A 23,853-nucleotide genomic window follows, 5' to 3' on the forward strand; every position below is an offset into this window, starting at 1 on the left:
CATTTAATATCATACAGAAACAGTCTGTAACACACAAAGTGGTAAGTAACAAAATAAAGGAGTTACAATAAATAATAAAATTATGGAGCTATGACAGATCCAGACAACAAAATACAGCAGTATTGATTAAAAACTTTGCTGCCATCACTGGAAATAAAACAATTGTGTGTGTATGAGTAATTAATTTGCTTTTACCTGACAGAAGATAGGAGGTTTTTTCCCCCTTGCTGTGCAGACCAGTTTTGAAAACATTTATGGGAAGCAAGGTTCATGCTTTGCTTTATTTTAAAGCCAGCATGAGATGAATATAAATCCAATGTTTTTGCCACTACATTATCGACCCTCTAGAGCTACTCCTTGCATTGTACGAAAAAGCAACACAGTCGGTGCTCTTCACACTCTTCCCGTGGGTCAGATGAGCACTACTTGAGCTGCTAAATTACCTATGCATACTAGGGTTGCCAACCTCCAGGTACTAGCTGGAGATCTCCTGCCAATAGAGATCAGTTCCCCTGGAGGAAATGGCCACTTTGGCAATTGGTCTCTATGGCATTGGAGTCCCTCCCCTCCTCAAACCCCACCCTCCTCAGGCTCCGCCCCAAAAACCTCCCACCGGTGGGGAAGAGGGATCTGGCAATGCATACCCACACAGGGAAGAAATTTAGAACCAGCAATTGACTACAGCGTATTCATTTTGTCTTTCTGCATTGCAGATTGATACTTAAGTTCACCCTTCTTTTTTCTGTATGTGCTACCTCATGCATATCATCACCAGGAAGTGAAAGGGACACACCATGACCCTCCTTAGAAAATAGACATCAACATCTTGTCTCCATTGCAGTTTAAGCTGAAACATACTTACTGCAACTCCAGTGATTATTTAGCTCTGATTATAGTGTACAACTAGTGCCTGCACAGAACAGACAGGACTTTGTTTTGATGGCTTACAGACAGGCAAGAAAAAGGAACAGTCAGGAAGTTACCATACGTGCCAGGTTATCTGTCATTGCCAACACAGAGATGCCGCCAAAAATGGCAACCCTGTGATTCATTCTCCTTCTTCTGTACTGTATCACAAAGTGTGTCATCCGTTTGTGAGTTTCCCTGCTTCCACCCTGTGCCAGGTTGCATTATGTCAGATATGGAGTACTCCTAGATAATTCTGGCAGGAGAGAATATGGCAGGGGGGCCAAGAAAGGAGAATAGAAAAAAGCAGCGATCAGCAGTGGTAATATTTCCTCTTTTAGTTTATTTACTCAGGAAGAGACAAGTCACTGTTTTTACTAGTTTGGGGCAAAATATGAACAGAAACTCAGAACTGCCACAAAAACTGGCAGCCCTGTATTGATCCCATCCCCATTATTCTGAATTCGATTTACATTCTAATCTTCTGTTGGGAAACTTTCCTTATCCTTATCAGTGGCAGTCAGTGATGTAGAAAAAGGCGTTGGAAAGATCCAAATCAGCATAGCGTGAAAGGTAAGTTGAACTGTACATTTAAGAAGGAGAAAGGAAAAACTCACCACAGGGCTCCCATTTTCATTGGCAGGCTGCTGCAGCGCCACCCTTACTGTGTATACATATATGGTATTTTTTATGGTATGCATATATGGTATCACACATCCTAATATTATAATCATAACATAATGGGCAGTAAGAAATATCTAAAAGCCCTTTGGGGGTGGGAAGGGGGAAGCAAGGAAGAGGAATCATTAGTTGGTGATAATGTGTGATAAGTTATAATTTTATACTGAGCACTATCCAGGCTGAAACGCGTCTGGTCCTTTTTGGATCTCATATTGGTCAAAGAAAGATTGTACATCGCAGTTGTTTATGTTAGTATATACTGAATGTGTAAGTTTTTGCCATTACTAGGAGTTTTATGCTTTTAATCTACATGTGCACCTTATTAAACTTTTTCCAGCTCAACCTCTTTGGTTTGCAATCAGTATTCTGGTTGAGTTCCATCAGGATTTCCCCCCCTCCTCTTTTGTTGTATTTGCAGCATGCCTACCTCACATAACTAATATATGCAGTGGGGTTGACAGTCACATATGCACCCACTACTCATCAGAACATAAGAAAGGCCATGCCAGATCAGACCGAGGCCCATCAAGTCCAGCAGGCTGTTCACACAGTGTCCAACCAGGTGCCTCTAGGAAGCCCACAAACAAGACAACTTCAGCAGTACCATCCTGCCTGTGTTTCACAGCACCTAATATATTCGGCACGCTCCTCTGATCCTGGAGAGAATAGGTATGCATCATGACTAGTATCCATTTTTACAAGTAGCCATGAATACTCCATCAGGCAGCCTACATACCAGACCAGTGAATGTTTGACCTCCCCGACAATGCGTGCAGAGTCAACATGTCACATTCTTCACTCACAGAGGAAGATGATTGCTTTGACAGAAACACTTTCACTTAGCAAAGGTGCTTGAGCTTTGAATGTCACCCATGTTTTCTTGAACTTTGAAGAGAGTGGGCTGTTAGAATGTTACAAAGTACTTATGCTGTTAGCCACTGAAAGCTTGTTCTGTGGATAAACGCAAAAGCAATCAAGTCCGTCAGCATTTGTTAGCAGTAAATATTTTTTAAATAAAATTGTATCCTTACAACAGGCGACGGAGAGTGACAGCAACAGGCCCAGTCACCTGGTGAGCTCAGTATCTGAGATAGCATTTGAATCTGGGTGTCCCTATTTTGTCCAAGATCCTATTTATTACCTGTTCATAATTTCATTTGATTGACCTTTGCCCCAGCTTACATTACAGAAGAACCTCTAACATGGACTAGAAAGAATAACATTAATATGGGAATGCTTCCATCTCCTCGGACATCACACTGCTCTGGGGATCCTGCTTTTCATTAAGCCCTTTGAGTTGTTCCCAACCCTTTCCATCCAGTCTTTTACTCTCCGGGTGGCTGACAACTGGAAGGTATGCTGTTGACTCCCTTCTCTCCAGGACTGCTTATCTTTTGACTTTTCGTTCCCAAGGCAGAGAGAGGAGGAGGAGCCAGGTGGAGCAGCTTTGCCTCAGCTGAGGCACTGAACACAGGCAGCTGTCAGTTTCATATAAACGGTGGCATGAAATTGCCGTCAGTATACAAGCTTACTTGGACTCATCAGCTATAATGACAGCTAGAAAATAATTATGCACATTAGATCTTTAGTCCTAGATGGATTTATTATCGCTCTGGCTGACATTGCTCGATAATTTGCCTAGATTGGTAAAGGCAATGTGCCACAATGATCCATCATGACCACAGATAAACAATTCAGTATTTTATTTATCAAGTGGTATCTTTTGTAAAAGCAAACAAGATATAGACTGAACTCATAAAGCACTGGCTGTCACAAGGATACGTAAAATACAGTAGATATTCATTCGTGGATTCGTGACTCGTGGATTCACTTATTCATAGTCCCTGATTTATGTGACATAGTCTCCAGCCCATTTTTTACACCCTGTATGCCATCATCATAGTCATTACATTTTATGGGAAATTTGGGGGGGGTAGTCTTGGGAGGCAGCAGAACCCCGCTTCCCAGTATTTACACAGTGATCCTAGGAACAGATCCTGTGTGAATGAGAAGAATCTACTGTACCTAAACCACCAAAAACATCCACAAGTGAAAGCTTACCATTGGCTCTTCTTACAGTCATGTCTATTGACTAACATTTATTGGGAGGACTTAGGGTTGCCAGGTCCCTCTTCTACACCGGCGGGAGGTTTTTGGGGCGGAGCCTGAGGAGGGAAGGGTTTGGGAAGAGGGACTTCAATGCCATTGAGTCTGATTGCCAAAGTGGTCATTTTCTCCAGAACTCATCCTTAATCTTGTCCCCTCTTCTAGAGATAACTGTGCAAGTGAAAAAGAAGTGTTGAAACTACTAAACCCAGAGAAGATCTAAATTAGAAGTTTTACTCTCCCCCCCTTCCCTAGATCAAGGGAAGTAATACTACCACTGTATTCTGCGTTGGTCAGACCTCACTTGGAATACTGTGTCCAGTTTTGGGCTCCACAATATAAGAAGGATGTTGACAAGTTGGAGCGTGTCCAGAGGAGGGCGACCAGAATGGTCAGAGGTCTGGAATCCATGCCCTATGAGGAGAGACTTAGGGAGCTGGGTTTGTTTAGTTCGGAGAATAAGGTTGAGAGGAGACATGATAGCCATGTTTAAATATTTGAAGGGATGTCAGGTTGATGAGGGAACTAGCTTGTTCTCTGTTGCTCCAGAGACTAGGACACGGAGTAATGGATTTAAACTAATAGAAAAGCGATTCCACCTAAACATTAGGAAGAACGTTCTGACGGTGAGGGCTGTTCGATGGTGGAATGCACTGCCTCGGAGGGTGGTGGAGTCCCCGTCTTTGGAGGTCTTTAAGAAGAGGCTGGATGGCCATCTGTCGGGAGTGCTTTGATTGTGGGATCCTGCATTGCGGGGCGATGGTTGGGGTCACTGGGGATGTGGGGGGGGGGAGGTAGTTGTTAATTTCCTGCATTGTGCAGGGAGTTAGACTAGATGACCCTGGTGGTCCCTTCCAACTCTATGATTCTATGTACTCTTGGATAGAGCCATCCATCAAGGGTAAGCTATCTCGAGAAGAATCATAAGCCTGATGCAATGTAATTACCGATCTAGAAGCATTGCATTGCACAGCATGAAATGAAATGAATTGGTAACTCTGCTTTATGCCTTATGAAGCAACTGACTCATGATTGAGTATTGCAATTAGGAAGGGGGTAAAACTGGGAGAAACCAGGCATGGTATTCCACAGTCCAGTTACACAAGCAATGGAAGTGTGGCTAATGAGTAGTGAAGACATTTAAGATAACAAGCAGCATGGCAGTATGTGGCAGGATGCGCATGGCATATGGCCAGTCCTGGGTGATAACCAAGAGAAAAAAGGACCCCATGCCTTTACCATCAGGTGTCACTAGTGGGTATCAAAGGCAAGGCTACACAATACAGGTGCACACCGTGCCACTGGTGAGCTGAACATCTCTGGGATATTGCAATAACCTACCAACAATACCAGCTGCTCCCAACCCCAAGTAGTTCCCTAAGGTTCCACTAAAGTCTCTAGCTTTTGGGGGAACAATCATGGAATTTTAAGGAGCAAGTTTAATTTCTTAAAAGAAACAAATGTAAAATGTCAGCTGTCTTCAGCATTAGGGACAGAACACACTATCATAATGTGGGTTTTGGTGGGAGGAAGGCTATTGTGAAACAGACTTCATTTGAGGAAATTAAAATTATTTATGAAGTTTGAGAACACACCATTTTCTCTGCCAGTAGAGCAGTTCAGAAAGGGTTCCTTGGCAGCCACTCACAGTAGTCAAGTGGACATCTGCTAAGGACATTTGTTTCGCAACTGAGAAGCACATCTCTTTCAGTAATAAAAAAATAACACTTTTATTTGCAAAATAAAAGTAATTACATAGTGATATAAATAAACTTACATGTACAAATAATCTATGGAAATCCCACAAGATATATTCCTATTCAAACACTTGAATGTCAAAGTGGGCCACCAAAGTTATCTACAGACACCAGAATTTCTAAGATCTGGCTTAGAAATAAATGGTTAAATTTATGTTTTCATACATGAAGCTTCTTTAATTCATTTTCTACAAGCAAATGTACTGAGTAGAAACACTATCAAGAGCCTCAAAGACACTTTTGCAAATCCACCCAGAGAAAAACACACTTCACATTAAAGGCATTACTTTCCATGGGAACACTATGTAACACACAAGGCCTCGCTTTAATCTTATTCCTTCAGATCAAATGTAAATTTACATTGAAGGCTCCTATGGATTTAGAATACTCTTAAAACGACAAGATACAGCTATGCCTCCCTCCTTAACATAGACGTAAAGCTATACAACAGAGAATGCAAGAGGACATTAACAACTTCTTCTTCTCTTACACTGAAATGCAGCTTCACATGTTAGCTCCCATTTAAACAGGCACACCGACATGCTGAGCACCGTTCCTCACCTTCTTTTAAAACCGGAACACAGCCACATTCAACTCTGACCAAAAGGGGGGGGAGGGGAAGTGTACTGCCAAGGTGTAAGCCTCACAGAGAAACGTAAAGCAGGGCTTTCACAAATGGTGAAATGCTTTGAAGGCTAGGCTGCCCAACACTTTCAACGAAATCAAGTTAATCTTTTATGAAAAAAATACAAACATTGAAGCACAGTGGCATTGCCCCAGACCAAATTCACTGCAAGTGCCCTTCCCGCTGAATCCGCAGGCGTTCTTTTTCAACTTGCAAGCGCTCCTTCTCGATTTGCAGCTTCTCCGATTCAAACTTCAGGAACTGCAGCCTCTCCTTCTCTAACTGCAAACGCTCCTTTTCAATTTTAAGTTTTTCCGTCTCTAGATCCAGGGGCTGCGCAGTGGGCTTTTCTGCCTGGCTGGAGTCGTTCTCTGAGGAGGGCTTTTCGGCATGCAGAGCCTCCAGCCTCAGCTTTTCTCGCTCCATCTGCAGCCGCTCCTTTTCCAGCTGAAGCCTCTCGTGCTCTAGGTCAATGTGCCGCAGCCGCTCTTTCTCGATCTGGAGCCGCTCCTTTTCGACTTGCAGCCGCTCCGCTTCAATATCCAGGCGCTGCTTCTCCAGCTCCAGCTTCTGTTTCTCCAGGCTGATGAGCAAATGGGAATCCTCGTAAGCCAACCTGGCTTGGGCAGAGCTCAGATTGCCAAACTCCTCAATGTGGGTGAAATCAGGAAGATCACTTTCCTTTTTGGAGTCTGGCAACACTGAGGACAGAATCTCTTCTTCTTCCTCAATAGGAAACTAGAGAAATCAATTGAAGTATTTACTGACAATTATTTTGAATATTGTTCTAAGTTGGAAAAATAAAGATGGCCTACATTTTACAGTTGCAATCCACACATTTAATCTTGAATTTCATTTGGGTACTGCATGGGTAAACCATATGGGAACGTGTTACATATTTACACAGAAGGTGGTCAGGCAGGCTGTAAGGCTTAAAGCAGTTGTTACGGTGATTACATAGCTGCTGCCAAAATCATCTGCCCCATTTTTTTTGTCCTCTTCATACCCCTGCAATATCTAGCAAGCTGTTACAAGACATTACATTTCATATTACCCTACGCTTGATCTACTTCTCTAGCAGAGAAACTTACATGCTGCCTTTTCTTTACTAGACAATGGGGGAGCAAATGGAGAAGATGCAAGGCTGTAGGTTTCTCGGCCCGCAATCCTGAAGGGAGGGCGAATCAGCATAGGAGCCGGCATGACCCAGCGCAGGCGAAAATGCCCATTAATTCCAGGATGAGGGATGCTTACGCCGGCATAGGGACATTCACACCGGCCCCAAAAATGCCACCCTGCTGCGTGGGGCTCTGCCGCCAGCGCTGCCTCCTGGCAGCGTTCCAGCAGTGCAAGTTCCCACGCTGGCATCTTGGGAGGCGTTCCCAGGGGCGGAGCTGCCTGTAGGCAGCATCCTAACCCCTTTCACCCCAGGAACGCCTCCTCAAGGTGCGGCATTGCTATGCCACCTTTTTTGGTGGTGTAGCATCACCGTTTCTATGGGGGCATTTCCCTCATTTTTCAATTTAAATTGTTTTTATTTCCTCCGCGGTGGCCAGGCCCCCTTCAGGAATGGGCTGAACATCTAGTGCCATCTAGCCTGAGATGGCACCCAGAGAGTAATGGTAGGAATAGATCAACCTGTTTTTTATTTTGTACAGATTTTATGTTTTAACTGGAAAATTTATTCCACAAGATGCAAGGAAAGGAAAAAGATGTCCAAGGTAGTACATTTAGTGAACTAGAGAATTTCCCTGTACAGATCTCATAACTTCAGTCTTACCTTTAACCTGCCCCCATATCTCATAGCAGGAGTCTGAGGCTAATACAACACTTTTGGGAGTGACGGAACAAACACCATAATCTTATATATCGTCTGCTTATCCAAACTTGCAACACAGATGCAACAATTAAGGTTGCTTTCTCATCAGATGCAAGATTATGGGAACAGTTGTCACTATATAGTAACTGTAAATTATATATAATAAAATTAGCCAGAAAATATGGAAGCCCCACTGTACGCATATAAGGTACCCTTTTACTGCAGGAACTACTCACCTCAAAACTCTGAGGATCTTCCTCTTCTTCTTCCACTTTGACTTCTGTTAACGATCCACCTGCTTCCCGGAAGTCTGTGATATTCTGCCATTCAAAAGTAGATTCATTTGAAAATCCAATTTTCTCATCAATATCTTCATTGAGAGAATCATCCAAATCGGATGAAGGAAGGTGAAAGCCAGCACCTACGAGTTTGATGTTGGAATTCAATCGCTTTCGCTTCATGAGGGCTCTCCAGTCGAGGTATCGTCTTTTCACTTCTGTCCCTGTCCTTTGCTCTCCTTCACCTACAGCATTCACACACTCGGCTATTTCCTCCCAAGCCTTCCGTTTCATTTCATTAATTGTTGTATTTAGTTGTTTAGAAAAAAGCACTTCTCTCCTTTTTCGGATTTCCTTAAGCAGTGTTTGAGTTTCTTGAACACTAAAATTGCTTTTCCTTTTTCTTTTTAGTTGTTTCATCTTCTCCAACTTTCAATGTACTTGTCTCTGTAGCAGACAAAACAGATTAGTGGTGAACTCCTTTGTTCCATAGCAACCAACCTGGAACTCAGTATGTTCCTGCACACTAAGGAGTTATAGCTTTAACATGTTAGATTTTCCTCTTTGAATACCTTAGGTTTAAACAGCAAACAAAAATATATAATTGCATTTCAGCCAATGAATTCAGCTCCATTAAACAATGCTTAATTTATATTTAAAAAGTGTAATTTCAGAAACACAGCATGTTGTAGCAATACAATTCCATGGGGCAGGTGAGTTCCATCTCAAGGACAAGCTATTTTAAAATTCTGGATGTTGGCTAAACCCTTTGTGTAAGATAAAATGAATACAAAAACTATTTCTCAAACTTTTCTTATGCTTCTAATAATAATATATAAAAAAAGGTTTTACTCAACCTTGTCCTAAGTATGACACCCCACAAGTTTTCCCCTTCCCTCTTACATTCAAATTCATTTCTGGAGCTAAATATTGTGCATTACACCTCCACTGGCATTTTTCACTTACCATGGTGAATTCCAATCCATAGTTTGCCACCCTGGACAGCTTGGCTTGCAAGCCATGGGTTGGAATTACTCAAGGACAGCAAAAATGGCAGTGTAGATATAACATAGCAGTGTGGTGAGCACCACAAGAGAGAAGATGCAGGGGGAGGAGATGAGTCCAAAGACACATCAACAGTGAAATCCTATGCAAAGTTACACTCTCCTAAACCCAGTAATCTCAGTGGGTTTAGAATGGTGTAACTCAGGGGTCCTCAAACTACGGCCCGCGGGCCGGATCCGGCCCGTCAGGGTCCTGAACCCGGCCCCTTTAAAAAATTGCAGCCGCAAGGTAATGCTGGGAGAAAGTGTGTTGATCCCCGAGGGGACGCGCCAGGGCAGAGCAACGACCTTTTCTCCCCCCCCTTTGTGGGGGAAAAAAGTGAAGCTTAGAGCGGGAGGGGATGAGCTCGCCCAGCCACCGTAGCTCCCGGAAGGCCACGCCACAGCGGGAGCCCTCGCAGGCCACCATCTGTGTGCCAGCTGCGGCGGACTGACTGCCGAGCCTCTCACAGCAGCCGCCGCCTGAGCTGAGGCAATGGAGTGACGCTGCCAGAGGCGGCCGCGACCGGCGGGCAGCGCAGCGGCGATGATGGCCACCGCCTTCCCGCTCCAGTTGGGCGCCCTCGCCCTCCTGCTGGCTCCGGCAGCCGCCTCGACGGAGGCAAAAGAGTGCGACAAGCCCTGCGCCAACGGAGGGCACTGCCAGCCCGGCACCGGCCAGTGCGAGTGCCAGCTGGGTGGGCGACCAGTGCCAGCACTGCGGGGGGCGCTTCTGGTGAGACAGGGGCGGAGGGAGGGGGGAGATCCCTGATCCCTGGGGGGGGATCAGGCGGGGCTCTGTGTGTGCAATGGGAGGGTTTAAATAGGGTTGCCACTCTCCAGGTGCGGCCTTGAGATATCTTGGGATTACAGCTGATGTCCAGACGACAAAGATCAGGGGAGGGGCCCTGACTCAGTGCTGGAGCATCTGATCAGCATGCGGAAGGTCGAGGTTCAATTCCCGGCATCTCCAATTAAAGGGACCAGGCAAGTTGGTGATGTAAAAGACCTCAGCCTGAGATCATGGCTCAGTGGTCAAGCATCTGCTTGGCATGCAGCAGGTCCCAAGTAGGTGATGTGAAAGACCTCTCTGCCTGAGACCCTGGAGAGCTGCTGCCGGTCTGAGTAGACAATACTGACTTTGATGGACCAAGGGTCCAATTCAGTATGAGGCAGCTTCATGTGTTCATGTATTAGAGGGGAGAGGCTGTGGCTCAGTGGTAGAGCATCTGCTTGGCGTGCAGAAGGTCCCCGGTTCAATCCCCGGCATCTCCCGTTAAAGGGACCAGGCAAGTAGGCGATGTGAAAGACCCCTGCCTGAGACCCTGGAGAGCCTCTGCCGGTCTGAGTAGACAATACTGACTTTGATGGACCAAGGATGATTCAGTAGAAGGCAGCTTCATGTGTTCATGTGGCGACCGATCACTTCCTCCCAACTCCCTACACACAGGAGGGAAGAGGGAAGAGAGACAAGCCGCAAGGATAGGAGAGCCGCACCGATTCCCATTAGCCACAACCAACCTCCTGCAAAAACTATAGTCCGGCCCCCAACAGTGTTTGAGGGACAGTGAACTGCCCCCGTTTAAAAAGTTTGAGGACCCCTGGTATAACTGTTTAGAAATGCACTGCGAGTCTCTTAACCATGTGTTTAGGAAATGTGCAACATTATGTCTCCACCAAACCACATTATGGCTTTCACTGAACACTGGCAGCCATTTTGTTGCTGCATCCACCGCACCATGTCATAATTCCAAAGGTGCCTGCAGGCTCAAAAAGGTTGGGGACCCCTGCTTTAGAGCAACCCTAGCAGCCAAACCAGTTGAATGCGGTGTTGGTAATATTTGAAGAATTGGCCTAGTGCTTACTTATCACAAGTACCTTTAATATTTACTTTTAAAATAGCTGCTGTTAGTTTGCTTTAATTTCTTCTTTTTTACATTTTGTAACTGTAGGCTAACACTCATATTCCAGGATAAAAGCCAATCTGTTTTTAAAAACCTTTCTATCCCACTGTTACCCCAAGAGAAGAATTGTGTGTGTGTGTGTGTGTAAAGTGCCGTCAAGTCGCAGCCTACTTATGGCGACCCCTTTTGGGGTTTTCATGGCAAGAGACTAATAGAGGTGGTTTGCCAGTGCCTTCCTCCGCACACCAACCCTGGTATTCCTTGGTGGTCTCCCATCCAAATACTAACCAGGGCTGACCCTGCTTAGCTTCTGAGATCTGACGAGATCAGGCTAGCCTAGGCCATCCAGGTCAGGGCAAGAGAAGAATTACTCATAGAATAATTAATTCACATGGCTATGAATCAGTCTTCAAAATTACTAGTTAACTACAAGCTTCACAATAATAATCTGATTTCTTACCTAACATATATCAGACTAGTTGAATTAATTAAATAATGCTTTAATAATGAGTGTGTGTGCGTTCAGTGCTGTCAAGTCGCTTCCGACTCATGGCGACCCTATGAACCAATGTCCTCCAAAATGTCCTATTTTTGGCAGCCTTGCTCAGATCTTGCAAATTGAGGGCTGTGGCTTCCTTTATTGAGTCAATCCATCTCTTGTTGGGTCTTCCTCTTTTAATAATACTTGACCATTATTTGACAGGTCAATTGACTAGATCTTTTTTGACTGGTCAACCCTAAGGCACCATAACTAAGTTTTCAATTACTCTGGAGGTGCTTCAGCCAAGCATCTAATGATCCCTGCAAAGCACACAAGAATTGTACAGTGTGCCAGTCTCCCATCTGTCAGAACAGTAGATGGGATACCTGTCCTGCCCGTAAGTGGGATAGGGGCAAAGCCAATACAACTGCTAGGAACAATGCCGTCACCATGCCATCTTATCTGAATTTGTAAAACAAACAAAATGGGAACACTCGAAATATCTGTGCAGATGAACAATCAGAGAGCTGTTCAACCTTCAATCAGACGTAGTCGTGCAATGAAAATGAGCACAGGGCAAGAGGCACTGTGATAGAAATACTGAACAAGGTGGTCATGTTTCGTCATGGCAGTCACTAATCAATGCAGTTCCCTATATGGAACTGTATCTGCAGAAATCACTAGGGAGATTTAAGTTACAGTGGAGAGCTCTTTCTCCTCTACTGAAGTCAGCTGAAAAGCTACTGCCCTTCACACTCAACTTCTTCTCAGCCACATTACTGAGAAGCTCCATAAAACTCCCAGAGGATGTACAGCATGTTCAGACTTTGAGCTTAGTCTGCCATTCTATAGCAGTCCGTAGGCTCTCTTTCTAATTTCTGTCTTTTATTTTGCCAGTTCAATTAATGCTCTTGGCTCATTTTATTTTGTGGATCTGCAAGCCGTGTCATCCAATATCCCAATGGGAATTTCCTCAAGTAAGAGCTATGCAGCAACAGGCACAGGTTTAAGAGGTGCCTCAAGTACAAGGATGGACATTTGGCTTCTGATGGCTGTTCAATCTGAAGGTGTTCTTCATTCTGGGCTTCCACGCCCAGCCAACTGAATTTTGTAAGGCCATGCACACAAGGAGGACTTTGGGGAACCAGACAAGCCATACGAAACACAAACCCACATTACTAAATGACTTGAACACCTTGAGGCACTCCCTCTTAAAAACACTTCTGGCTTTGGTCTTAAGTGAGGACATGATAAAAGTTTACAGTATTATGAAAAACTAGGTAGAAATTAGAGAGCCAGTGTGGTATAGTGGTTAAGGTATTGGACTAGGACCTGGGAAACCCAGGTTCAAGCCCCCACTCACACCATAGAAGCTTGCTGGGTGACACTGGGCCAGTCACACACACTCAGCCCTGACTAGTTTTGAATGGGAGCCTCCAAAGAATACCAGGGTCGTGATGCAGAGGCAGCCAATGGTAAACCACCTCTGACCACCTCTTGCCTTGAAAACCCTACAGAACTGCCATACGTCAGCTGTGACTTGAAGGCACAAAAAGTAGAATTTTCTCTCTTTCACAGAAAACTAGAATGCAAGGCTACCCAAAGTGATTGGCTGTAGATCCATACATACACACACACACACACAAGGAAGTTCTACTTCACACAATACATTGTTTTATCACGTGCTGCCAAAAAATGTGGTAATGGACAACAATTTAGAAGGCTTTAAGAGGGAGTTAAGCTGAAATCCATCAGGGAACTGTTCCACACATCAAATGTGACAAAACCGTGCTCTTTTAATATAATACTAGTATACAGCTTAACAGTCTACTTCTCATAAATTTTGAGTATTCTAGAGTTTACTGAAAGTAAATTCTGCCTTAAAATCAGAAAACCCCCAAATCCCCAGGCCACAAAAGTTGTCTCCTTTTCTCTTCCAGGCTGGCAGTTTTCATAAACTGAGAAAGCGCTAATTAATTCAGAAGCAGCAAATAATACTGAGCTTTTGCCACAACCAGATAAAGCCTCACAGCTTTTTCCTCTAAATTATAACTTTTGGCGCTTCTTGTGTGAGCTTTCCCATCAAGACTTGTGAATTATAAGTCTTTGTATGGATTAAAGCAATAAAGTGTTTAAGTTCATATGAAAAGGGAATTCTGCTCTGATGAAAAGCAGACCATTATTATTATATAAATGCAGCTCAATATGCTGTATCTTTGAGACTAAAATTCTTTCAATAAAATCTCATTAAAGGATAGAAAATGAAGGCAAAGAGAAAATAAATTTAAAGTCAACTGATCAGTATATGATATTTTAAAAGTTCAAATTCCATCTTGAGAATTGAATTTATAATGTACAGCAATATATTTTGCCTTCTTCTCTTCAGTTCTGCTGCTAATTTTAAGGACTGACTTCTATATTCAATTTTGAAGTGGTAAAGTCAACAATTCACAAAAAGCCCTCACTCACAAGCCTGACTGGGTTTTTGTCATATGCTAAATTTTATTTTTTATGAAGAAGACGAGCCCCGTGGCGCAGAGTGTTAAGCTGCAGTACTGCAGTCAAAAGCTCTGCTCACGACCTGAGTTCGATCCCAACGGAAGTTGGTTTCAGGTAGCCGGCTCAAGGTTGACTCAGCCTTCCATCCTTCCGAGGTCGGTGAAATGAGTACCCAGCTTGCTGGGGGTAAAGGGAAGATGACTGGGGAAGGCACTGGCAAACCACCCCGCAAACAAAGTCTGCCTTGGAAATGTCGGGATGTGACGTCACCCCATGGGTCAGGAATGACCCGGTGCTTGCACAGGGGACCTTTACCTTACCTTTATATGAAGAACTGCTGTACAGTTGTTATGCCTTTTGACAAAAAGAATTTCAAAGGTGGAATAATAAAGCCTTAACATCACTTAAACCACTTAATTAAAAAAATAACCCTTACAAAAACCACTGGGACCCAGAGTATGGTTCGAGGGCATACAATACAGCCATAAAGCTGAAGCTAAGCGTGTACCCACCGAGCCTGGCTTTGGCTAGGGAGGGCAGAATTTGAACAATAATTAAAATGTATAAGTCTGGTCAGTTGTGCACAGATGGGAAACTTCTCAGTGAGATCATTTTAGACAGAAAACGAGAATGTCAACATCTATTTAGTGATGCTTCTACTACTGGTCATCTTCTGCTGGCAGCAAAACATGCACACTTTTATTATTTGAAGTAGTAGTATTTAATTTTGGATCCTATTAACTAGTTCCACGTGTGCTAGATAATTTGTGCCACAGAGCACACTTCCCCCTCTGCTAAAGCTTCCGTCTGCAACGTATCAGTGATTTTCAAATGGGCCATTGCGCAAATTGAAGTTTTAGTGGAAGGGGAAGCATGTTCCATGGCAGAGACTATCTAGCATGCATGGGATTAGAGGATCCAAACCAAAATTACTGGCCCAAATCCAAAGAAAATTAATTACATAAACCCAACAAATTGATTTCAAATCAAGTGAAGAGTTGGTTTTTATACCCCCCTTTTCTCTACCTTTAAGGGGTCTCAAAGTGGCTTACAATCACTTCCCCCCCCACAACAGGCACCTTATGAGGTAGGTGAGGCTGAGAGAATTCTGAGAGCTGTGACTAGCCCAAGGAGTGGGTAATCAAATCTAGTTCTCTAGAGTCGCCTGCTCTTAACCACTACCCACACTGGCTACCAGCTTTGTTTGGATCTGGAGCACTGCATTTAAATTTCATCAGATGCCCTCTGCAGCATTATATTACACGCTTAATATTTGCTTCTCTCTTTCGAGGTATGCATTATGTATTTTGGCCTGACCTGCAAGATCCTGATTTCAGAATTACATGTTTTCCTTTGTAGCCTTCCCTCTAACTTTTTAGCCTTTCCTGTTGATCTCAATTGTTAACCATAACACATACACCATATCTTTTTCCAGACCTATTATAGCATTTTCTAAATGGAGCAATGAAAACTCACAGTAGTTTGATGCACAAATCATCTTTGCAAAAGCTTTATATTTTAATATCTTCCTCCAGGTATCCCCATTATCTTCCTGTTTGGTGCCTGCTTTGATGTTTTCTCCATAACAATTCCAACACTTCTTCAGTAACAGCAAATTTAGAATGCAACGTTCTGTAAATATAATTTACAGTTTTTTCTGGTATATCATTTTGCATTGTCAATACTGAATTTCGTCTGCAAATTTCATTCCAGCTCTTCTTGTGCTGCAAAATAGTGCTGTAATAATCACAGCCTGATTTGAGGCCACTTCAATACAGTCTTGATCAAATACATATTGTACGGATACAAAGTGTATCCTTTGTTCTCTTTACAGTTACAAGTAAAATCATCTGGAAACAGAAATCTGAGAATAAACCAGAGAAGGTAATGAAGTCTTGCATCACAAATGATAACCCCAGATTTGAGGACACTTTCATTTATGGATCAGGCTATAGAACTTGCAGGTCCAGTCTGAATTAATTCTACATTGAGTATTTAAATTCCTTAAACCTAATCCAAAGGCTTAAAAAAAAGTTTTCCTCTACATGCCTGAGAAATTCATCCACTTGCTCTGGATTATTTTAAAATAAATGGAATTAAAATGACTACACCATTACTGTTATACAATATAACACAAAAAGATACTGTAAATACACCCAGGTTGGTTAATCTCTTTGAAATAATGTACCTGTATTTCTGCAAGGGGAAATGGAGAACTCCAGCAAGTAGTACTTCAAAGGAACACTGAGCAACATTTACATAGTACAACTGGTTTACATCACAAAAGTGAGTGAGTGGATGGAACAGCACCCACTTTATACAAATGCCTTTTAAGTGCTGAACAATTGAACATGGACCAAACCTGGAACAGGCAAGAAAAGAAAATAAGCCTATAACAAAACTTAGGGTAGGAGTCCCTTTGTTGGCTGCCTCGATGCCTCACACCACAGCAAAGAAATAAGCAAGTTTTACCGTGCATTACTATAAACAGACTTACAAATATCTGGGGTTGAACCAGTGATGCTGGAACTACAGATGTGGCAGAAAAAAGTGGCAGAACAGGTTATACCACTTCAGAATCTTAATCTCCTAAACCGGGGGTCCCCAACATGATGCCCACCAAGTGTTTTTAGAAAATAGGTGAGGCCAGGTGGGACTTTTGCCCAGCAGGACTTCTGATTGGCCACTGAAGATCTGATTGGTTGTGCAAATTTTGTAAAAGTTGTTTTGGCAGCTAATGCCACCACAGAACAAGGATCTTCACTGTGAGGCTGTGGGTAAGCTGGATGTATGCAAAACATTTTTTTAATATATATTTTTATTATTTTTCAATAATTGCTATACATCTCATTTGACAATACATCCTATATACCAATCTTTGAATCGATAAAAAATTAAAGAATTATTAGATGTATGTCTTCAGTATTAAATATAGTTAATTATAATTTACTTCCCCACCGACTTCCTCCCTCCCTACAAATATCTGGTTATCTCCTTTGTATTGATATTTTCTAATCTTTATAAGTCATTATTTTAATGTTATACTTTCCCCTTATTTAATATATTTTGATAAGCAATAATATATTAATACTAAAGAGAAAAAAGAAGAAAATCATTTAAAAAATGAAAACAGACATAACAAAACACATTCAGTCACTCATCTCTGTCATATAAAATGGATTAGATCTTTAAAAACTTTATATACCCCAAGTAAAAAATTAAGTTGATATCATTTTTTCTCTACCCCCCCCCCCCATTTCCCATATTAAGAATCAAATTGGTATTCCTCCGGCTTTCTTAACCCTTCTTTTTAAACCTTTTCTTCTGTCTGGAATGTTTGTTGCTATCTGCGTGCTTTCTTTAAATGGTCTCCTGTCTGTGACAATCTTTAACCATTGCTCCTTGGGCTGTTGATTCTTCTTCTTGTATTCCTGTAATATGGTCTAACAGCTCATTGTTTCTTGTCAAAAAGTTTTTGATATCTTCCAACGAATTGATGGCATGTTTAACTTGCTTATAGGTGAAGGTAAGTCCTTGTGGTAGCAACCAGCTGTATTTTATTCCTTTGTTTCTCAGTGTCTCAGCAAAATCTTTATAGATGGCTCTCTTTTCAATCAGGTGACGAGGCATGTCTTTGAGAATTATTAATGGTGTATCATCTACACTTAGATGATTCTCCAAATGAAGTTTCATAATGATATTTTTCATCCTGATGTCAAAGGAGACGAAGATCTCTCTAGCTTTTGTTTTCTGTACTCGAGTTGACAAGGGGATTCTGTATATCTTGTTTATTGCCTAATTTCATTCTTGTTCATTTAAATGAAATATATCAGCAAGCGATCTTATGATGGTCTCTCTGGTACCCCTAGTCTTTCAGGCAAATTACGTATACGCAGGTTAGATTTTCTCTGTTGCAGGTCCAAAACAGCTAGTTGGTCCTTCACTCGCTCTTCCTGGAGTCGTATTGCTTCAATTTGTTGTGCTTGAGATTTCATGTCCATTTTAACTCCTTTCAATTCTTCAGTGTTGTTTTTAACTGACAGTTCCATCTTATTCATGCCATTTTTCATTACTGTAATTTGATCTTTTATTTCCTTGATCTCATGTATTATGCCATCAAATTTTTGAGTAATAATTAAAGTCATTTGTATAGCAGATTGTTCTTGTTGCATGGAAACCTGTTCAAACTTCTTCCTTAATAATTCAGTTTGCATGGCCAACATTTCCTGTATCTTTTGATGATTACTTTCCATGATTGTCTGTGGCTTTTGTATTTTCCAGACTAGTAAGTTAAATATAAGCAGGCAGCTCAGTGCAAAAAAGCTACTAAGTTGTTAGAAGGCTCTGGCTTGGCTTTGGAGCTAGTTCCAGGAAGTATACAGGGAATTGTGAGGCAGTGGGCTTTCCGTCGCTCCCACTCTATGATTAAAGAAGGTAGGATTTATTTTGCTGCTACACTGAGTGGGGCACATCCGGCCCAACAGCCCACTATGGTTTCCTGTCTTCCTAGAGAAGCCACTTCCTGAATGAAAGTGTGGCTGGAGGACTCTCCTAAGGTAAAGGAATGGAGAATCAAAAGTGAAGGATTTCTCCTCCCCTTCTACGCCGCAGCCACCGATTGGTAGCTATTTATGCCACTCAATTCTTTCCGATTATTTTGCTTGCCTGCTAATTCAGTTTTTAGTTTAATTAAATAGTCTTTTTAGTCGGAGGGTCACTTAGAATCCTGGGTGAAGGGGTGCAGAGTCTTTAGCCGATTTTGAAAAATTCCAGTCATTCAGAATCGGATTAGTTGACAAAAGGAGTTCATGTAACTTACTTGGATGTTGGAAATCGGGGTTCTCTGTTATTAGCTTGTTCAATGTTCGGTAAAAGATAGAGGAGATTGCAGCCTATTTCCATTGAGACGTTCGTGGCAGTGGAATTCCTCCTCGGCAGGCGGGACTTCAACCGACCCTCCTCCACATCAAGCAGCTCTTGTGGGAGGGGGGTGGAAGTCAAACAGCTCTTCTTCGGCAGCAGGGGGTTGCCTGCATTCCGATCCACCATTTAGGATCGGAGTCGGGGCTTTTAAGAGGGGCGTTCAGAACGAGTCGGGGCTTTTAAGAGGGGCGTTCAGAACGCCTTTTGGTTCCCTCAAGAGATCTCGGAGGACATGGCGCTGGGATCAGCTCTCTACCGGAAGTCGTATGCAAAACATTTTTAATGGTATGTTCATTTTAAAAGGATATAATTAAGCATACGTTGAAGAGTTATGTTTAACTTCATCTCCCTGATGTTTTGTGGTTGGCTCAGCCTCCTGTGGCAGCCATTCTGTAGCTGTACCCACCTCCCTGTGTCAGAATTGTAATGGTGTCCACAGGGTCAAAAAGGTTGGGGACCCCTTGCTCTAAACTAACCACACCCCTCTGTACAAGTAGGAAACTGTCATAGTAAGGAAATGTATTCCAGCATAAACTTTCACAGGCAGGAAGAGCTCATTCAATTGGATGTATGCAGCAGGCCCTCCCTATACAGACATTTTATGCAGCAAGCATGAAAAACGAAGGGTAAAGAAGCCATATGGCGAAGTGCCAATGTGAAAAAAGGAAGCACATGGCGAAGTGCCAATGTGAAAAATCAAAACACAGTAAAGAAAAACTAAACAAAACCCCAGCTTTTTAAAAATACTGGTTAGCTTATGGTAAAACAAAGCATCAATAAGCTTTTAAAGTGCCACAAGGAGTTAGTTTTTGCTGCAACAGACTAACCCCACAGCGAGTGTGGAGTAGTGGTTAAGAGCGGTGGTTTGGAGCGGTGGACTCTGATCCAGGTTAGATTCCCCACTCCTCCATATGAGCAGAGGACGCTAATCTGGTGAACTGAATTTGTTTCCCCACTCCTCCACATGAAGCCAGCTGGATGACCTTGGGCTAGTCACACTCTCTCAGTCCCACCTACCTCACAGGTAATTCACAGTGGGTAGCCGCGTTTGTCTGCAGTAGTAGAAAAGAGCAAGAGTACAGTAGCATCTTGAAGACTAACAAAAATATTTTCTGGCAGGGTATGAGCTTTCGTGAGCCACAGCTCACTTCTTCAGAAGTGAAAAATCAAAACCCAGTAAAGAAAAACTAAACAAAACTAAACAAAACCCCAGCTTTTTAAAAATACTGGAAGTAGTAGTGAGCTGTGGCTCACGAAAGCGCATACCCTGCCAGAAAATATTTTTGTTAGTCTTTAAGGTGATACTGGACTCTACCTCACAGGGTGTCTGTTGTGGGGAGCTACACTGGGTTTTGTCCATAAGTGAACACATGAACACATGAAGATGCCTTATACTGAATCAGACCCTTGGGTCATCAATGTCAGTATTATCTACTTAGACCGGCAGCGGCTCTCCAGGGTCTCAGGCTGAGGTCTTTCACATCACCTACCTGCCTTCCCCTCAAAAAAGTGGTACAGTCCATTCTCCCGCCAGAGGGCTCTACCACTCCCCCCAAAAAGTGGTACAGCCCATTCTCCCGCCAGAGGGCTCTACCACTCCCCCCCCAAAGTGGTACAGCCCATTCTCCCGCCAGAGGGCTCTACCACTCCCCCCCAAAGTGGTACAGCCCATTCTCCCGCCAGAGGGCTCTACCACTCCCCCCCAAAAGTGGTACAGCCCATTCTCCCACCAGAGGGCTCTACCACTCCCCCCCAAAAGTGGTACAGCCCATTCTCCCGTCAGAGGGCTCTATCACTCCCCCCCAAAAGTGGTACAGCCCATTCTCCCGCCAGAGGGCTCTACCACTCCCCCCCCAAAGTGGTACAGCCCATTCTCCCACCAGAGGGCTCTATCACTCCCCCCCAAAAGTGGTACAGCCCATTCTCCCGCCAGAGGGCTCTACCACTCCCCCCCAAAAGTGGTACAGCCCATTCTCCCGCCACAGGGCTCTACCACTCCCCCCAAAAAGTGGTACAGCCCATTCTCCCGCCCAAAGGGCTCCACCACTCCCCCCAAAAAGTAGTACAGCCCATTCTCCCGCCAGAGGGCTCTACCACTCCCCCCAAAAAGTGGTACAGCCCATTCTCCCGCCAGAGGGCTCTACCACTCCCCCCAAAAAGTGGTACAGCCCATTCTCCCGCCAGAGGGCTCTACCACTCCCCCCCAAAGTGGTACAGCCCATTCTCCCACCAGAGGGCTCTATCACTCCCCCCAAAAAGTGGTACAGCCCATTCTCCCGCCACAGGGCTCTACCGCTCCCCCCCCAAAGTGGTACAGCCCATTCTCCCGCCAGAGGGCTCTACCACTCCCCCCAAAAAGTGGTACAGCCCATTCTCCCGCCAGAGGGCTCTACCACTTCCCCCCAAAGTGGTACAGCCCATTCTCCCGCCACAGGGCTCTACCACTTCCCCCCAAAAGTGGTACAGCCCATTCTCCCGCCACAGGGCTCTACCACTCCCCCCAAAAAGTGGTACAGCCCATTCTCCCGCCACAGGGCTCTACCACTCCCCCCAAAAAGTGGTACAGCCCATTCTCCCGCCAAAGGGCTCCACCACTCCCTCCAAAAAAGTGGTACAGCCCATTCTCCCGCCAGAGGGCTCCACCACTTTTCTCCCTGTGATAGAAAAAGAGCTGAGTCAGGAGAAATGGCTGAGCACAGTACGCTTCCAAGGGGAGGAAGAGGAGGGGGGGGAGAAGGGCCCGCCCTTCTCCTTAAATAGAGCGCCGACGTTACGAACCGCTCGAGAGGGAGGGGAATAACGTTTCTCTCAGAGACTGCTGGGGAAGCGGGTGAGGCTGCGTACCGGCCCCCCCACCCCCCAGGCGGCGGCACGAGGAGCGGCCGGGAGGAAGCGAAGGTGGAAGGATGCCCCTCGGGGGAAACTGCGCAGGATGGAAGGAGGGGGGGGAGCAGAGAAGGACCGGCCAAGTTTCCCCCTCGCGGCCGCGCGCTCCGCCTGCCCCGCCGCTCCCCCTCCCCCAGGTCGGCGCGGCTCCTCCCCTTCCTCCTCCTCCTCCTCCTCTCCTGCCCACCCCCAGCAGCGCCCGAGCGACTTACCTACGCGCAACGCTCCCCCCCCTCGGAACGCCGGCCTTTTGACCCCCCCCCCCCGCCGCCGCTGGCGAACCCGCTTGTCACTCACCCCGCCACGCAGCGCTCTGATTGGGCAGGAGCCGCCAGCTCGTCATCCGCGCGGCGCACGCTCGCCAACGGTTCCAACCGCCTCCCGCTCCTCGATTCCCGAACTCGCGCAACTTTGCCCGAGCGGCTCTCTCTCTCTCTCTCTCTCCCCCCCCCCCGCTCCGTTTCCTTTTCTTCTCCTGTCACGTCTATTGGCTCTGAGACCTGCTCGTCAATTTTCATTGGCTGTGGGAGAGGGTGGTCGCGGGTCGCGCCGTCCCTCCTTTTCCCAGCCTTCCGCGGAGAGAGAGAGAATGGGACGAGACGCGGGTGGGGAGAGAGGGGCGTGGCCATGGCAACCCCGCCCTTTGCTTGTGGTCCCGTCGCGTCGAGACGATTGCCTTAGAAAAGGAATAAAGGGGACGTTTTCAGGACTTATGGTAGTTTGGAAAGTTGACGGGGTTGTTGTTTGTTAGTAATGAGTGCGTACGCTTTATGAGGAAAAGCGGAAACCCCTTCCAGGGGCGTGGAAAAGCGACTTGCTGCTGCGGCCTGTCTCGTTTCCATGGAAACAGGCGGGGCCGAGGAGGCGGAAACAGGCGGGTCGGTTCTCTGCAAGTTTTCTTCGGCTGGAACTCCCAACCGCGTTCAATGGGATTTCCTGCCCAGGACCTGTCGAGGGTTAGCGACAAGTTCAGTGTCAGGTAGCAAGAATAAATGGACTGTTTTCACGAGGGGAAGATACTTGTCCCCCAAGTATCAAAATAGCGCCAGCACTATTTTATTTGCTGGGAAATGATGCGGCATCAGGGACAAAGCCAAATAATTCAAATTTTTCTACAAGCTTAGGGCGTTTTTCAGGTTTGTAGAAAGAGCTGACTTGTCTCTTCACACCTCTGATCACCAGATTTAAGTATCCTCAGGTCTGGCTAACTTTGCTATTAGAAAATTCATTTTTTTAAAATTTATGTTTATACTTGTATCCTTCCCCCTACCTGTTACTGACAAAAACCAGGTCTAGAATTCTGAGGCTGCCTAGCAACTGTTGAAGGTTTCTGCTTCTTAAAGCTACAGGTGTTCTGTTTATCATTTTTGGGAATTTTTAAACCCCCCAATACACCCCAAATACAATTTATAAGTTTTCTCCCATACATTCCCAAAAACAGAAAAGGGCAAGAGTCCAGTAGCACCTTAAAGACTAACAAAAATATTTTCTGGTAGGGTATGAGCTTTCTTGAGCCTACTAGAAAATATTTTTGTTAGTCTTTAAGGTGCTACTGGACTCTTGCCCTTTTCTACTACTGCAGACGGACTAACACGGCTACCCACTGTGAATTATTCCCCAAAACAATATATGCTTGTAAATATATATCCTCAGCATTTGTTTTTATTTTTTTGCCATCAAGTCACATTGGACTTATGACAACCCCTGGTGAGGATTTCAAGGCAAGAGACGTTCAGAGGTGGTTTGCCATTGCCTGCCTCCGTGTCATGACCCTGGTATTCCTTTGAGGTTGCCCATCCAAATACTAACCAGGGCTGACCCTGCTTAACTTCTGAGATCTTATGAGAGGCTAGCCTGGGCTATCCAGGTCAGGACTACGGTATGCTACAACAAGTTAAAAAGAGCCAATTAAAGTCTCTAAAAACGGGCTTGCTGAGCTATTAGA

At 44.6% G+C, this 23,853-nt stretch overlaps 1 protein-coding gene across 1 annotated transcript; it reads right to left on the minus strand.

Annotated features, from left to right (window-relative positions):
- Positions 1 to 6,175: 6,175 nt before the first annotated feature.
- Positions 6,176 to 22,172, minus strand: MSANTD4 (Myb/SANT DNA binding domain containing 4 with coiled-coils). The gene is made up of 3 exons (XM_056858497.1): positions 22,121 to 22,172; positions 8,131 to 8,619; positions 6,176 to 6,813 (listed from the first exon to the last, which is right to left on the minus strand). Exons 2-3 carry the CDS (start codon positions 8,590 to 8,592, stop codon positions 6,238 to 6,240), a joined length of 1,038 nt encoding a protein of 345 aa, XP_056714475.1. The 5' UTR covers positions 8,593 to 8,619; positions 22,121 to 22,172; the 3' UTR covers positions 6,176 to 6,237.
- Positions 22,173 to 23,853: the final 1,681 nt, after the last annotated feature.

Source organism: Euleptes europaea, chromosome 12 (genome assembly GCF_029931775.1).
Source record: "Euleptes europaea isolate rEulEur1 chromosome 12, rEulEur1.hap1, whole genome shotgun sequence".
NCBI lineage: Eukaryota > Metazoa > Chordata > Lepidosauria > Squamata > Sphaerodactylidae > Euleptes > Euleptes europaea.

What these genes read in the sequence shown, in the direction of transcription:
- MSANTD4 (XM_056858497.1), bottom strand. Translation starts at nt 8,592, where the DNA reads ATGAAACAACTAAAAAGAAAAAGGAAAAGCAATTTTAGTGTTCAAGAA. An exon ending in AAGATCCTCAGAGTTTTGAG is followed by an intron (nt 6,814 to 8,130) that starts GTGAGTAGTTCC and finishes TGATTTCTCTAG; the next exon opens with TTTCCTATTGAGGAAGAAGA.